Source organism: Acipenser ruthenus, chromosome 17 (assembly GCF_902713425.1).
Source record: "Acipenser ruthenus chromosome 17, fAciRut3.2 maternal haplotype, whole genome shotgun sequence".
Taxonomy (NCBI): domain Eukaryota; kingdom Metazoa; phylum Chordata; class Actinopteri; order Acipenseriformes; family Acipenseridae; genus Acipenser; species Acipenser ruthenus.
In genome coordinates, this window is record NC_081205.1 from 19,289,764 (window position 1) to 19,307,042 (window position 17,279).

Consider the following 17,279-nt stretch of genomic DNA (forward strand, 5'->3'; position numbering starts at 1 on the left):
TCTGCTAAAGGGGCATCATGGTGTCCTGCCTGAGGCTCCGGCAGCTCGGCACTTAAATACTCACCTTCATTGGCTGGTACATTGCGGTTTGATAGTGATAGTGTGCAAAACAGTGCAGGCTAGAATTATGTTGTGTGCTCGTAGCGGTTCCATACGCAGGTATTTCAGACAAACGAATCGCCTCTTAAGCACCATGTTGATGCATTCTATTGTGCATGTTTTAGCATGGGTATTGTTGAAATGCTTCTGCGCCGCTGTAGTGGGATTGGCATAAAGTGTCATTAGACAGGATGAATTGTAGGGTTGTTTTTTTTTGTTCTATAAAACATAAATAAATAAACCTGTGTATTAATACTCATAATTATCACAGTCATATTTATTTGTTGGGCTATATCATAAATAATGGCCTATTTGGGCTATAAACTATTAAGAACTACTTCAAAAAACGGATTTCGTAATCGTGATTATTTGTAATCTGGATAAATGTAATCCAGCAGTGACATTTTCTGAAAAAACGGAACTAAACAATCCAGATAAAAGTAATCTCGATCACAAAATATAGGATTACAAAATCCAGATCATTTTGATCCAGACTTTGAAACAGATTACAGATTTTGAAAAACTGGCCCCAGGTAATTATTTTAAATCTGGATTACTTTCCATTGCCAAAAAAATAAAAAAAATAAATAAAAGGTACTCGCTGCCTCTGAGACTTTGTCTGTGGTAGTTTTTAAGCATCCTACCCCCACTGCAGTATTTAAACTGGTAATATTACATAAACCATTGGAGATCTTCATATTTTTAATGTTATGATGTTTAGTGGCTCTTTGTTGATAACCCGGAGTGGTTAAGAGGTATTTTCCTTTAGCTAACCTCTCTGACTTTCATATTAATTAGTGGAGAATCATTTACTTATATTCATTACAGTTACACAATGTGTTACACGCATAACTGAAGTGTTTTGCAACCTTGTTTATGCTCCAGTCTTTCATCCCCTTCTCTGTTACCTGTAGATGACATTGAGCCCAACAGTATGGCTGCCATCCCAGGAATGGGGATCCCAGAGCAGTTGAAGATGGCCATGGAACAAGAGCAGACTGGTAAGAAACCCATCAGAGTGGGCGTTGTGCTGGGTATTGGAGTGGGATAGATGTGAGTTGCTTTTCAGCTGGCTTTCCAGTCAGTTACAGGAGGTCCTTGATAAACTGTGTGTCTTTGTAGGTAAGGAGGAGCTGGATGAAGTGGAGATGACGATCCCCGGTCTGGACTGGGGGATGGAGGAGATGATGCTGAAAGATCTGAAGAAAGTTCCTCAGAAGAAAGTGCCCTACGCCAAGCCCATCCCAGCACAGTTCCAACAGGTAACGCCCAACGTGCTGTCTGAACTCCCAGCTTGACCCCTGTATAAAAAATATCCACCACTAGATATCTTTGGATATCTTCCCTTAATTGGTATTTCTTTGTTCACCAATGCCTTTTTGATGTTTGAAATTGTGTTATGTGAATGGGTCTGGGTTCTTTTGATTGAATATTGAGTTATCATTTTTCTTTTGTCTTTTGAGCTTGTCTGGGAAATTGCCTAGGACTGAAAACACTTCCATTCAAGTCATGTGAGAAAATGGCCTTTCAACTTGGCTGCCTACTCACCCTCTCTAGGTGGAGTCGGTTGGGCCAGCAGAGTTGAAAGATCACATGGTTTGAATGCAATGAGAAAGTCTGTTCAGGGCTAGGCAGTTAGAATTCTCCAGTCAAGCTCAAAGGTAGTTCAAAGCCAGGTAAAGCTGGATATCGAGGGAAATGTTATTGGAGCTTCAGAACCCAGAGCTCCTGATGATGGCAAACATCTTAAGATGACATTTGAAGCTTTTTGTTCTTTTAATAAATTAACTTGTTGTTTATAGTTAATGTTTAAATGCAAAAGAGCTTAGGATTGTTTAGGATTGTAATGGACTGAGATGTTATAGCTGTCGAACTGGATGTACCGCATCCAGATTGGCTGTTTAATATTGTGTGCATATCTGTGTGACACATTTTGTCTGCCTACCTGCCTGTTGATATCTCTAAGCTCCTCTTACCTGTCTCCTGTAGGCCTGGGCAGAGAACAAGGTGCCAGCGCTGCCCCCCGGGGAGGTCCCGAAAGAGAGGAAGGACGAGAAGAAGGTAGACTTGAAAAAGAAAACGCAAGCTGAGATTGAGCAAGAAATGGCAGCCCTACAGTACACCAACCCGCTACTCTTAGAGGTAGTGGCATTCACAGCTGAGCAATGCATGATGCTTGAGGGAGGTGCGTGCATGGGACCTCAGAGCCTGCTTTCCCAGTCTTGTAATGGGGGAAGCATGACATGCTAGTAACAATACTAGTCTCAGCAGAAGGCAAAAGTAATAATACAGTGGTAGATTCTCATCAACAGAGTAAGCTGAATACTCAAAAGCATGTTGTCCTGTGCACCTCTTCTGAAAAATCATTTTTGCTGCTGTTGTCTGCACTTCGTACCTAAAATATGTGCTCTTTTAAAATGGATATACAAAGTTATCTTGACCAAATCTATTCTGAAGGCAATTACTGTTAAAACAGGTAGGCTCATACAAAATATGTCAATAATAACACAGATTTTACTTTTCATATCTATAACATATTTAGTCTTTTGAGAATCATTTGTTATTTTTAACACACCAAAAACATACAAGAATGACTTGCTTATTTACTTCCATCATTCTTTTCTCTCTTTCTCCCATTCTCTCTCTCTCTCTCTCTCTCTCTCTCTCTCTCTAGCAAATGAAGATTGAACGGATGGCACAAAAGCAATCGGAGCAGGGGCCTCCCCCCCCACAGGGTGCCATGCCCCCCTTCCCAGGTCAAGGGCCCATGCCCACTCCTCTACAAGGCTTCCAGCCATCACTCCCGCCTCAGCAGATGCCCCCCAACATGCCTCCTATGGGTCCCACTGGCCCACAGGGACCTTTCATTCCCCAGGGACAAATGGGCCCTCCCGGACCCCAGCACCACCAGGGCCCCCCAGGTCCACAGGGCTTCATGGGGCCCCAGGACATGCATGGGCCTCAGGGCATGCAGAGGCACCCAGGCCCTCAAGGGCACATGGGGCATCAGGGGCCACCAGGGATGCCTGGCAAGGGGATGCACGGGCCTCCTGGCATGCCCCCTGGACCGAGAGGGATGCCTGGACTGCCTCCGGGGGGAATGCAGGGACCCCCAGGAGGCATGATGGGTCCCCCACCCCGTGGAATGGGGCCACAAAACAATCAGGGACCCCATCCCCAAGGAGGCATGATGGGCCCCCAGGACATGAGAATGCCTCCAACACAGGGAGGCATGATGGGCCACCCTCCACCACAGGACATGAGAGGCCACCCTGGGCCACCAATGCAAGGGGCAATGATGGGGCCTCCTCCTATTGGGCCACAGGGACAGCAGAACCCCTCCAGGGTGCCCCAAGGCCCGCATGGACACAGCAACATGCAGGTACCTGGGGGCATGCATGGGCCTGGGAATATGCAGGGTCCTGGGCACATGCCGGGGCAGGGAAACATGCAAGGACCTGGCACCATGCAGGGGCCACCCCCGTTCATGCAGCAAGGCAAGCCACCCCTGTTGGGTGAAGGGCCTAGACCACCATTCAACCAGGTAAGTGGCGCTATCTTCTGAGCATTTGTGAACGTTAAGGGTTGTCCTGCAACAAACGGAACATTCTGGTACAGTTTGTTGGCTGTGACACTTTTTCTTTACAGAACTGCATTTAAATGTATTTCTTTGTTTAGGTGTCACATTAGGCAGTAAAATAAAACACAGATTACAAAAAAGATTAGCAAGTAACAAAGCTACGAAATGTTGTTTCTAAAAATGAAATGTTCAGTTGAAGTCTGTGTGTGTTCTCCAGGGAGGACAGAATCAAGGGCCGCCTCCATTGATGTCTGGATTGGTGCAGCAGGGACCAGGTCCCAACAGCAAAGGTAACAGTCATTCCACTCCATTTGGCTACATAGATAATATTCAGAATTTTATGTCTCTAAAATATCAATTCCAATTCCTTCAAAGGAATTGGGAACTGATTTAAAATTGGAATTGAAAAACAGGAATTGACCCTAACCCTGTTGGTTTCTGACACTATCCAAGCCTTTTTTTCTCTGTTTTGTTTTTATCTTGTACAATGGAATTGGTAAGTTCTTTGTTTCATTGTCACATCTCCTAGCCAGAACCATTTAAACGTTTCTTCATACACAGCCTTACACTTGCCTTGTAGCACCAATGGGAATCTACTTCAGGGTGTACATTTGTAAAGGGGACCCTGCATGTTATGGTGTCTTGTATGGAGGGAATAAGTGTAAAGGTATAAATTGTGGTGTCAATGTTTCTGAAGGGTGGTGCACTTTGTCATACAAAAAACAGAAAAAATTCAAACCTTTTTTAAAGGTGTTTTCATTGGTTTTAACATAAAATATCTCTTGGTGGTTTCTTTGCACAAGTGACTTTAATACAAATGATGAATGATCTGGGATACAAACTGCCCCCAACTTCTGACATTCCAGTCTTTTTTATAATATGTTTTTGCAGTAAGTTTCACACTCTCAACCATTTATTATTAGGTAAACGGTTACTATTGTGTTCCAAACTGTAATGTGTTTATTACACAACTGGGTTTCACAATCCAGACCAGGTGTTTTCAGGTAGCAGCCTACTATTGGGTACCACCAGGGTGTGATTTGTCACATTTCCAGTAGGGGGGGATAAAATACAACACACAGTTGGCAAGCCTATAGTAAAGACGTTGATACATCACTCATGTGACAACTGCAAATGCAGTTATTGTCATTTACATTTTTGTTATTTTTTATTATTATTCTCTAACTTCAAGGCAATAACAACGTACGCTTATATATACAGTATATATATATATATATTTTTTTTTTAAAGCACTCGGTACATGTAATTGCACATAACCTCCTTGATAACTTACTCCTGTAGGAAGTGTATTTTTACCTCAAGAATAATTGAGCATGGAACGAACGAAACAGCCCTGACTTGCAGTAAGACAGTTCAACCACTCTAATATTTGTTACAACTGCTGCTAAACTTATCCAGTCCCAACAGAAACAACGGGTAGCTGTTCTTCTAAGGTGGCTTCTGATAACTAATTCCTTTCAGAAGATTGTGTAAGGCTAGGGTATTAATTGTTGATGTGCAATAACTGCGTTCAAAAGCCTTTATTGGGAGAGCACACATTAAGAGATGTACAGAGGGAAAGGGATAGTGTAGCTGTTCAGTCTTGCTGGCAGTCTCACTCACGTTTCTCTCTCATCCTCACTTCCTGTATTCCTTACATAAAATTCAAGCCCCAATCAATATACAGGAACCCTAATTGTCAAAGTGCAAACGTGCTTTAATTCAAACTAATTTTAAAGGTGTAGACACACATTTCAAACACAGAGTAACCAATACAAATGACTTCTTTCCTGTCCTACAATTTTTTTTTTTTTAAATCTGCTGTTGATTTCTGGTTGCTCCTCTTAATTTTTCTAACTGACTGCTTTTTTAAAAGATTCAATGCTGATCGATTTTTTCAGCAGGAAGGGTTGTGTTTCTCCAAGCACTTTGAAGAACCTGATAGAAAGATCAGTTTGAGCAGAACGGCAGTGATGTCAATGTACTGGCAGTCTTCCCTGTTACTCGTCACTGTATTCGCTTGTTCCCGGTGTGTGTGTGGTCGAAAGTGCTGAGAAACACAACTATATGTTGTAAATACAGTCCATAGAGGAGCTGAGACCCAGCGAGGCAATACACTGCATGAGATGCAGCGTAAACGTATTTGGGTATGAATATCATCTGTATAAATTACATTTTCCAGCAGAAAGACATTGTAAGTGCAAAATATATTTTCCCTGCCGGGGATGACAATTAAAAGCGCAGAACCTGAGGTACATAAAGCAGAGCCAGAGAAATCCCCCCCTGTCAAATCACACCCTGGGCACCACAGTGTGAACCAGGTGTTTAGGGGGTTACTGGGTTCTGCAATCTAATGGGTAACTCACTACTTTTGGGTTCCATACTCCAAACCAGGGTCCATATTCAAACACCAGGGGTTTTTTTTCTAAAAAGAAAAAAAAATGCTATGATAATTAAGGAGTTCCTACATCCAAGTTGTGTAGAGTTAGTAGTTTGTTTTTACTTTTACAAAACAAATGCTGTAGACTTCTTTGTGAGCATGGCCCATGGTATTTTATCAGGTAACTCTCTACTGTTGGGTATCACTGATCACTGTGTAAATCAGGTGAATATTGGGAAACTGTCTTCTATTGGAAATCATGAATCAGTTGACATACCTTCCAATGCATGGAAGCCCGTACTACACCAAAGATCCTTGATTATTGTTTGGGCTCAGGGTATCAGGTTTCACACTTGATCACAGGGTACAAATTACTAGCAGAGTTTAATAGGGTGTGGGGTTCTCTTGGGTATCGCTGTCCATTATTGGGGCTCTGGTTATTCAAAGCAAGGGAATCAAGTGAAGAATAGGAGTGTGAACCTGCAGCTGTGTGTTTGATTGACAGGTGATGGTTTGCTAGGCCCCGCCCCCGGACCCTTGTTTGGGGCCCCTTGCCCCGCCCAGGGCGGAATGACGTTCCAGCCACACCAAGGAATGGGGAACAGTCGGCAGCCAGGGCCCAACAACATGGGGGGCTCTTCGCCTATCCAGCAGCCCCCAGGACAGCCAGGTATCCAGTCAGGGACAGAGCAGGGATAGGGGGAAAACCCCATAGGCCTGGTTTACATGCTAGCAGTCCTTGCCACTTAGCATCAGTCCAGAATTGTGATCTTGCGTATGAAAGATCATTTTATGGCATGTTGCACAGAATAAACACCATACACTATCTAGTTTCAGTGGTTGTGTCTCTGGTTCATATTTAAAATGGATGGAAAACCTGGGCTGCTGTTTTTATCTTGAGAATCAGGGATAGATGATCGGTGCATTCAGTTTGTGGTACAGAGAAGCGTGCTGAAATGTAGACCGCAAGCTCATGGCAGATGTGCTGCCGGGGGGATTGTAAAGCAGTGCTCCAGTCAGCACAGATCAAATGCTGAGATGCAAGTAATGCATTGTTATGGTGTGGCCTGTTAGCTAACTGTGACATTCGTCGGTGCGTAACTGTTTTGTTATCAGCATTAAATCTTTTTGTTCATAAATTGAAATCTGTTGAAAATATAGGCTTGTCCTGAATTGAAAATGTTAAGGTACTGTATATTTAGGGCTTCTGTTTTTCAGTGTTTATTTTTAACTATTTTCGCGTTATGTATGATTTTGGTTACTTTCCAACATTCTTGGCCTTTTTTTTATTTTTTTGTCACAATATGTGTAGTAACTCGACAGTACTTGCACATTTGTACCTTCTTTCCTTTGCTGTCTTCCACAACAAAATCTTTATGGTAACAGGCATATTCTTCTGGGGATTTTGTGTGTCTAGGCGTTTAACATTTTGCCACAATTTACAATTCTGTTTTAAATCCCACACGCGTGTAAATCCTCCCTGTATTAAATTGTATTCTTGTTTTAAATCTTGCAAGCATGTATAATACTCCCTGTCTGCAGAGTCACCAATAGAAATGTAGGAATTTGCAGACACTCGGTAGTTGTGGCGGGTTTAAAGTATTCAGAAAGAATCAATACTAGATACAAGTCAGGAAGGAGGTACACTGCATAACTAACTGCACTGGGAATTTATTATTATTATTATTATTTGTATTTCCTTTTTTCACTGGAAAGGGGTGAAGTCAAAGTGAATTGAGTAGCCATTTTCAGTGTTTTTCCGGTGTTTGATAGGTATACATCAATTACATTTTATTTGTAGGGGGGGGGGGGGGGGGGGGGGGGGGGGTTCGGTGTTTAGCAGTTAAAACCGAAAATCAAAAGCCCTATATATATTGTATATACCCTACAACTGGTTTCCTTCAGAATAATGGCCAAGGAAAGTCTTTGACGACTTTTATCTATTCATGTTCATTTCCATCTCAAGAAAAGTACACACTAATGAATGTGACCTTTTGCATAAAATAATGTGTCCCTCGGATCTCACTGCCAGGTAAAGTAAACTCAAATTATGCATTGGTCAGATGTAAACCGTGCAGCAAGTAAGAAGTTAATGAATATGGGATGAATACCTGATACGGGTGCTTAACATTATCTTTGTATAAATGAATATTGTATTACTGTGCCAAAGTGGAATCCATAAGAAAACCCCTCACACATATAAATACAGTGACTGAAAAAAAGTTTTCAACCACCCCAGCAGGCTTGTGGTGCTTGGAGACAGGTTACCCTGTTTTATCCCACTTACTGCTTGCTTACTAAGTATTTTGGTATCCCTGGATAGATAGTCACCCCCTCTTCAAAAAGCACTTTTTGGACCTGTTTTCCTAACTTCTGATCAGTCGAGGGTTCAACCTACAGCAAATACAGCCATCTCAAACACATGCCTGCAGAATCTGCAATGCCTAGCTGGAAAGCATGAAAAGATCACTTGTGGCAACATCCATAATGTGGACAGTACAGTACTGGACATGTCTTGTGATGCAAAACCAAAGTTTCCAAACAAGCTATAAAATGTTGATCTATAAGTAACAGTCAGAGCTCGCTCGGAAATGTGAATCAAAACATATAAATATTTTTTAACGAAATGAATGTGTTTGTGTTGCTTTCCTGATGTGATGTTCATCCTTAATAATCTAATGTCTGTGTCAGAAGCTTCGATAATTGATTTGAGTGTTTTCTATGTATTTAAAGACACTGACAGTGAAGGAATAGAATGCAGCTCTAATTCTCGTGTGTGTTTCAGGAGACGCTCGCGGCCCCCCAAACCACCACATGGGCGGTCCTCCGGATCGACGGGGTCCCGAAGGGGGTATGGGTCCGGACCAGGGCTCGGAGAGGGGAGCCTCTTATTGGGGGGAGTCCCGTGACGGCCGTCGAGGCCCAGCCGCTGAATTTGAGGGTCCGGATGAGCGGTTCCACCCGCAGGGAGGGGAGGGCTGGCGGCAGCAGCCCACGCAGCAGCAGCCCCAGCGTGGACAGAACCAAGAGTTCCGTGATGGGGATGGACGGGGCCACCACAGAGGGGGCCCCCAAGGTGGCTGGGAGGGGCGACGACACTCTGAAGAGAGGTTTCCACGTGACAGCGAGGATCCACGATACAGGGGCCGCAGAGAAGAAAGGTAAGACAATAGAGCTGATTTACACACTGCTTCTAATGATCTCCTGCAGGTGGTGAAACCCCCCACAACAGGGATACAGTGGAGGCAGTTGTATGTACAAACATATGTCATACATTTTTCCATATTTCTGGAAAACTGCTTATCCTGTTGCAAAGAAACTTGGTATTAACATTATTTTGGGATATATGGAGATGACTCACTGTCTGTACATCCATCTGTCTGTGTCACACATGTTTACATCTTGAACACAAGAAGTTATTCCACATACTGTAAATCAGTAATGTTAATATACAATGATACTAACAACTCATGTGTTTATCTAATGCCATATTGATCTTAAATATAACACTTATTCAGTTTTCATTAAACTGTTCATTTCCATTTCATCTTCTATGCTATTCTGTACAAGCTGATAACACTAATTTACAATTTACAGCCATGGCGGGGGGTGTATATTGCTGAAATACTTGTTGTTCAGTATTTCTGGTAGCTAAGTTCAGTGCCAGTGGGAAGTAGCTGACTTGTGGTTTTAGGCAATGCAACTTTCTCTCTACCTCATCTGGGTTAGTTCTTATGAAAGGTTAGGGACTAGGAGCACTCTCCAGTACTGTCAGTCCACAGGGTAGGGCAGAGAGTGTGCGACTCTTTGAGCAGCTATTCTGTCTACTCAAAGACCACGCACTGTACAGCATGGGGGTCTCTGTAGTTCCAGACCAGGACAGTATTGGAGATTGAATCTCCTCTGCAGCTCCACAGAGCAGGTAGAGCAGTGATATGCACTTTTGGCTGCTACAATCTCATCCAATTTGAGTTGAGATGAGGCTGACAGTCTGGCCCAGCCCTGTTACTGTACTCTCTCTGTTCTGTGCAGGTTTGATAATTATGAGGCACCCGATGAGGAATTTGACCCGCAGCAGCAGCGACCGAGAGAGCAGCAGAGGCCCGGGCGGCACAGCCAGGAGTTTGAGCACGAGCAAGCTGATGAATCGTGAGTGACTCCCTCCTGCGTTCTTCATGCTTTTGTTTGTCACATTTTTATACTCTTGACAGTAAGACATGGTCTGTTTTGGACCTTTTAAAGATACGCTTCATATTGTCTACGTTTTTTAAATATTTCATGTTGTACCTGTTTAATAGTATACTGTATTGTGTTATCTATTGGTGTTTTTGCTTGCATCATTATTTACAATGAATACACACAGGGGCCAGAATTACAATGGCAAACCCCTAGTGGTCATTTCTAAAAACAGGTCACTTAAAAAATTCAGCATTAAACTTCAATCACATGGCCATTACCAAGGGCGACTTCTAGTCTCTCGTCGTGCGACTGCCGATCCGAGGGAGACTCTCAACTGCTGGTCAGTCTCACCACTGTCATTCAGCCTTACAGGTACATTGTATCTCTGGAAGAGTTAGTAAGCCTGGTTCATGATGATCTAAGCAGAAACCACAATAAACAATGACATAATAGGACATTAAACTGGTAAGAAATGTTCTGAAAATGTTAATGGTATAAAGAATCTGTTTCAACAAGCTTTTTCTATTGATGCATTAGGAATCTCAGTTTAATTTAAAAAAAAGTTTAAATATGGGGGGGGGGGGGAGAAAATGTCGGAAGGGAAAGCTAAATTGCTTTATCAAAAGCTAAAATATGGAAAGCCATTAATCAAGTATTTAACATTGGTGGCATACTCATTTAAAAATGAAATCATTTAGGCAATATAGCATGATATATGGACCTGATTTTGTAAATGTGTACATAACGCTATCCTATAAATCTATGTATGAATTAATCTGTTACTCCTACATATGTGCATTTACTGAATATTTGACTAGGAATTTGATTTGAAAACTAATTCTAATGTGAAATCCAGGTCTGACGTGAGTAAAGCAGGCCTGTTTCCCGGCAGGTTCCACAGAGGAGGAGCCTCTCGACAGGAGGGTCGAGGTGGGCGGGGCTACTCGGAGGAGTTTGTTGGCAAGGATTTCGAGGAGGAGAAAGGAAGGGGTTGGGATACTGGAGGAAGAGGGCGTGGCCGTGGAACACAAAGAGGAGGTGAGAGAGGGCGGCATACTCTTGAAGACAGATTCAGTCATAAAAAATGTACTAACTTGCTAGGAGGTGATTGATCTAAAAACTTTGTCAAGTTGGATCCAAGTAATTCTGCCTCAACAATATGACGAGGTATCCCATTTTGTACCCTCACCACTCTGTGTGAAGTGGTGTCTCCTTCCTTCTGCCCTACGTCTATCTCCACTTCATTTCCAACTGTTCAATTTGTTTGGTTTCTGTGCTGCGCTTAAAATTGTAGTAAAATCAGAGAGGGTATTCGTAACAGTAATTTCATTATCCTAATTATTCCTGTAAAATGGTCAATCTGACTGTCCAGAAACCTCCAGAAACTGTTAAAATAACACCCCTGTACCTTTTTAAAATATATAGTGTTGTGTGTCTCCAAGTACCTGGAATGGGGCTGCTGCTTGTATTTTCTAAGCATTGCACACAACATGAGATTATTGTGGGTTGTTCAGATAACACATTGGTTACATAGATAAATGAGCAAGGAAAACATCCCATTCAATTCGTTTTAGATTAATAATAAACACATTCTTTACTGTAACTTTCTTGTGCAGTATAAAATAAAACATTGGTGTTTCATTTGTGTAGTCAGACAAAACATAATGTAGGGCTGTTAAGGGAAAGCACACCTGCTGATATAGCGAGGGGATAAAATGGTGCCTTTTACATGATCTAATGTAAATAAACTAATAAACTCGGTATTGATCTCATAAGTGTGTGTTACAGGGCTGTCTCCAGCAGCCTAAATAAATCCTCAGCAGGAATCACTATCTACCGAGGCCGTAGCAACAAAACTGGAACATGTACTGTAGAGACCAGAAGTTTTATTGTAAAACAAAAGTAAAAAACACTCCCAAGAAGTAAAGATATGTAAGCCATAGATGGCACAACTAAACTTTATTTTACGGTGACTGAAAATAAAACCATTAATTTGGCATGGCAATAGGTGGATTGATGAAACCCTGGTCTGACTTTCTTTGCAGGAGGGCGAAAGGGTCTGCTTCCTACTCCAGATGAGTTCCCGCCTCATTTCGAAGGGGGGCGCAAACCTGAATCCTGGGAAGGAACACGAGATCAGGGTAAGAGTGGGCAAGCTTTCATTCTCACGTGTGAAATGTGTAACCCTGTCTCAGTCTCGCCCCGGATGTGATACTGAGTGTTCTGATCCTCTTTGTAGGCAATGAGCACTTCCGGGATGGCCTGCGCCCAGAGCACTCTGCCCGGGACAGCGCCTCCCCGGCCAGCAGGGAGCGCTCCTCCTCTCTGCAGGGCATGGACATGGCTTCCCTCCCTCCTCGCAAGAGACCCTGGCACGACGGGCCCGGGACAGTGGACCCCAGGGAACGAGATTCCCCAGGAGGGGCTCCTGAGGAGAGGCCTGCAGGTAAGCCAGGGAACAATACAGGACTGTGCTAAAGGAGCCAGCAAGTGCAGTTGCAGGCAACCGCAGCTGCGGTTAATGTTACATTTTACAACATTAATAAAAAAATGTTTTTAATTCCAAGCAGTTTTAAAATATAGTACACAAATAGCAAAGTGTTACAAAACAGTTGCGTTCACAAATAGAGTCCCAGACATTTATCAGATGCATGTTTTTATAATATTTTTAAATTAGCAACTAGTTGACCTATTCAGCTATTTTTACCTGCAGTATTCAGCGCTGTACAGTGCCACTGTTGATGGGAAGGGAATCTGTCCTGATTTTGCACCAATCTTCACCTAACTTTTATCATACACACCTAGCCTCCTGCAGGTGTTTCGGATTGCATTTGACTATAATCCAATAAACTGCTGCTTTTATACAAATATTTTTTTAACCTTTCAGTTACTGTGCAGTTAACCTGCCCAGTCCACCATGTACTGTAAATGAAGAGTTTCTGGAACATATATGCTCACTCACACATTCCGTTTTCCAAAATTACAATTAATAAAAGATATACAGTAGTCCTTTGAAAAAAGACATCTAAATTGAGTTAATCAATTGACACTAGGTAAAATGTAATTTGGTGGCCAATGTATTTATTTGATGTGCAAGACTGATTTTCAAATTAAGCCTGGTAATTATTACGCCATCTTCTATATTGAGTCTGAATAGCAGCCACAGGGTGCTAGAAAGAGCTCAGTCTCAGTTTCAGTGCTGTGTGTGTGTGTGTGTTGGTACTGTGTGTGTTTCGGTACTGTGTGTGTGTCAGTTTCGGTACTGTGTGTGTGTGTGTCAGTTTCGGTACTGTGTGTGTGTCAGTTTCAGTACTGTGTGTGTGTGTGTGTGTGTGTGTGTCAGTTTCGGTACTGTGTGTGTGTGTCGGTTTCAGTACTGTGTGTGTTTCGGTACTGTGTGTGTGTTTCGGTACTGTGTGTGTGTGTCAGTTTCGGTACTGTGTGTGTGTGTTGGTACTGTGTGTGTGCACAGCTGCCCCTTCTAAAGCAGTTTTTCTGTGTTTCAGTTCGAGGAGGCGGCTCTTCCCAGCGCAACATGAAGCGGTCGAGTTCTCAGGACGGGGAGCACCACCGTGAGGAGGCCAGCTACACCCGCGGGGGAGGAGGCCGGGGCGGGCCTGGCTGGGGGAGAGGAGGAGGAGGGAACATGAACAGCTCCAGCCAACCACGACGAGGTCCGTCACGTGGATCATCGAGAGGGGCGCGAGGCCGGTAGGGCCACGAGAACTGTTTCACCTCAACACCACTGAGAGGACACCCGAGTTTGAACTGGAAACCATGCCACTGGGGACTGGGCTGGGTGGGGAACCAGCATTTTTCTGGAATATGGTACTGGCTGCTGGGACACCTGAGGGGGGCTGGTCTGTGGCAGCCTCTCCCCTATAGTGCACACACTCAGGGCAGCTCACACATGTATGCAGGGGTGTACTCTGTGTGGGGGTCCTTCACGACTGGAACCAAGCTGTCACTTTTTCATTCATATAGAATCTCTTGGACTCTGCTCATATAATATATAGTTCTGTGTGCGGCAAATACCCTTTTCTCTATTCATCTCTCTTTTATTTAGTTCTATATTTGTTCTAATCTTGCAAAGGTTATTATAAAAGTAGGTACACACATGGCTATCTTTATCCTGCTCGTTGTCTTGTTCAGTTTCACCTCCAGTCTTTTTTTTCTTTTTTTTTGTTCCTGCAGCAGACCTCCTCCCCCAGTCCTGACTACAGTCTTTCTTCCAGAGTCTCGCACAGTGAAAATACATTCAGGTTTCAGTTGCTGCAGAGCATTCCAAGCACACTAGAGTTCAATAACGTACTCAAAAGTCACAGATGCATCATATTTTTATATTTAGATCTGTAGTAAAATTCTATTGTACTGCAAAATAAGCCGTGGTGAATACATTACTCAAATAAGGATGTGTGTGCTAGCTCTGCCTCTGACGAGCTGAGCCAAAAGCCGCTCTGAGCCAATTCTGAGACCCAGTCCCTATTCACATTTATTAATGAACTTCTTTCTGTTTTGCCAATCTGAAGAGACAGAAGAAGTGGGTGATAAAATGACAAGAATCCTAATATACTTTATTTATGCTTTATTTATCCTAAAGTTTGAATAAAGCAAGTCAGGATTTTCTGCGATTTTTTTAGTTGTACCAAACAGTATTAAGGCATCTATAAAGCAAATTTTACTTATACTAGCTAACACACTGTTTGGCATTACGAAAGTAAGTATGCCTTTTTTTGACTGGCCTGTTTTCTTCCCAGATCATTTCCCCAGTGCCAGAAGACGAGCAAAATATTAAATGTAAAAAAAAAAAAAAAAAAAAAAAAAAAAAAAATTGAAAGAAGAAAATAATGAAACCTATGATTTTCTAATTCTGACAGCTCTGCAGCATAAACTGCTCTTGTCTCTTTTGTTATAGTTGTTTGTAAAGGACGTTGCAAGCAGGGCAAGTCAGTACCACTCTTTACTCCCCAAAGAAACTGAGTTGGATTAATAGTAATGCTGTATGTTAGTTCATCTCCGGGAGAGCGCCCCCTGCCTGAAGGACGGTGGGGCTTCATTTCTGTTCCCCCCCCACCACCCCAGAACTTGTTTTTCTTATGTTGATTTTTTAAAAGAAGCTAATCATATTGGACTCTGAAACATTGCCACATGCCCTCCGTGTGTGGACGGGCAGGTTCTCTGTTTGTGTATGTACAGTTTGTCAAAAGATTGTCACATTGTTTTGTTCATTTTTTTGTATGAAACTGCAATAGAATTTGTGCAAAATTTACCAAACCTTCTCGTGGCTCCTTGCCTCTTTTTTTCTATATCACTGTGTTGGGGAGAGGGCCTGATTCTGCATTGGAATTATATTTTACATTTCATATGAAATCTTTTGAATTGGCTTTTTAAGAATCATTTTTGTTTTTTTTTGCTCTTTCTGTTCTTTCAGGTCAAACAGTTAAACATAACTAGAACTTGAATTTTTCAGTGTTTAATAATGTCCCAAATACCTTAATTAACAACTCATGTTTTAAAGGACAGTTTTGTGGGTTCTTCCTTGAAACCTGTTAATTGTGCAACAAGTAGAGGTTTTGCCACTCAATGTGATAACTGTCCATTTACCTTTGATCAGATGCTAAACGATGCCTGCGAGTGAATGCTGGTCTGAAGGTGGGATGTCAATCACATGTTCCAACTTGCGCACATAAAGCATTGTTTACCTCTGCCCCTTAGTCACTGTTTATTGCAGCTTCTGAAACTTGTTACACAGTTTAACAGGTTTCATGATTTTTCAATTAAGAACCAGAGTCCACTCAGAAGCAAACGTTTCCTGTAAATTGTGAGTGATAATTACAGTATTATAAATACTGCCAAATCCAAGCCCTTAGTTTGGCTAACACAGAAGTGTAACATGACATGCTTCTATAAAAAGGCTCATGGCTCAGCCCTGCCACTGATCTTCCACAGACACCCTGCCTCATTTTGAACCCCAGGAGCCTCTCTTACCTTATCTGTAGTAAAGAGCCCACACAGACCAAAATGCCACTAAAGGTGAAGCAAGGAGTCGTCATAACATTGTGTCTTGGGATTTCTGCAGACAGTACATGCTTTTGCAATCAGCAGCATCTTGCTCTGGAATCAGTGGTTATGCTTGCATGCAAACTTACCATATGGCATTGTCACACACTTGTTATGAAACCAAAAGAAATTTTAAGAACGAGAGGAGGCCATGCAGCCTATCTATGGTCATCCGGTTCCTAGTAGCTGATTGATTTAAAAACTTTGTCAAATTGGGTCTTACATGATTCCAGTGACTTGGTATCAGCATAACTAAGTAACCCTGTCCTAAGTCTATCTTAAGGTATGACCGTGGAAGAGCTTGACAAATACTGTAGGTACAGTACAAAAGTCTGAGACTAACTATTCAAGGTATTGAAAATGTCTCGCATTGATGCTGCAAAAAGCTTTAGTGGGTGAACTAATGAAGCGTGTTTTACTGGTCAATAGTAGAGAACATATTGCTGTGAGCCATGCTGAACTCAAACCAACAAGTTTCAAGGATGTGATGAAAAACTCAAACAATATGAAAGATGTGGCTGAGAGAATTATGTAATTTTGCACACCCTATGTATTCTACCTTAAACGTGCCTATATGCACCGTAGCGCCCTATGGAATCCGTCCTAAAGAGAACACAGACGGAATCAAAAAAATAACACATTTGGCAGTAGAGCATTAATCTTGAGATGGAAAACATAAAACTTTAATGGTCAGTACAGGCAGTGGTGTAACTTTGGTTTCAAAGAGGGGGGGCAGTTTGTGTAGCTGGGTTATAAATGAGGCAGGGTATTCTGTAAGGGATAAACAACGAGAAGGGTTGAATCAGTGAAAATAATTCACCATTCGAGTGCTTTAAATGCAGTCATGGAAAATAACTATTTTTACCGTCTATTAAAACACAAAAGTACTACTCACACAGACTACTATATATATATATATATATATATATATATATTTTTTTTTTTTTAAAGAACATATTGCCACCTAAACGTACACCGTTT

At 42.3% G+C, this 17,279-nt stretch overlaps 1 protein-coding gene across 4 annotated transcripts in view; it reads left to right on the forward strand.

Annotated features, from left to right (window-relative positions):
• Positions 1-15,516, forward strand: part of wdr33 (WD repeat domain 33) — a 59,649-nt gene extending 44,133 nt beyond the window's left edge. Inside the window, exons 13-24 of one of the 4 annotated variants that reach the window (XM_058990045.1) lie at positions 1,014-1,100; positions 1,222-1,361; positions 2,089-2,241; positions 2,774-3,643; positions 3,897-3,969; positions 6,565-6,729; positions 8,845-9,220; positions 10,092-10,208; positions 11,095-11,276; positions 12,284-12,379; positions 12,478-12,684; positions 13,745-15,516. In XM_058990045.1, the coding sequence (XP_058846028.1) occupies positions 1,014-1,100; positions 1,222-1,361; positions 2,089-2,241; positions 2,774-3,643; positions 3,897-3,969; positions 6,565-6,729; positions 8,845-9,220; positions 10,092-10,208; positions 11,095-11,276; positions 12,284-12,379; positions 12,478-12,684; positions 13,745-13,953 (2,675 nt within the window). In that variant the 3' untranslated portion in view covers positions 13,954-15,516. The remainder of the gene's footprint in view (positions 1-1,013; positions 1,101-1,221; positions 1,362-2,088; positions 2,242-2,773; positions 3,644-3,896; positions 3,970-6,564; positions 6,730-8,844; positions 9,221-10,091; positions 10,209-11,094; positions 11,277-12,283; positions 12,380-12,477; positions 12,685-13,744) is intronic. The other 3 variants (XM_058990046.1, XM_058990047.1, XM_034039753.3) reach the window with 3 other exon arrangements.
• Positions 15,517-17,279: the final 1,763 nt, after the last annotated feature.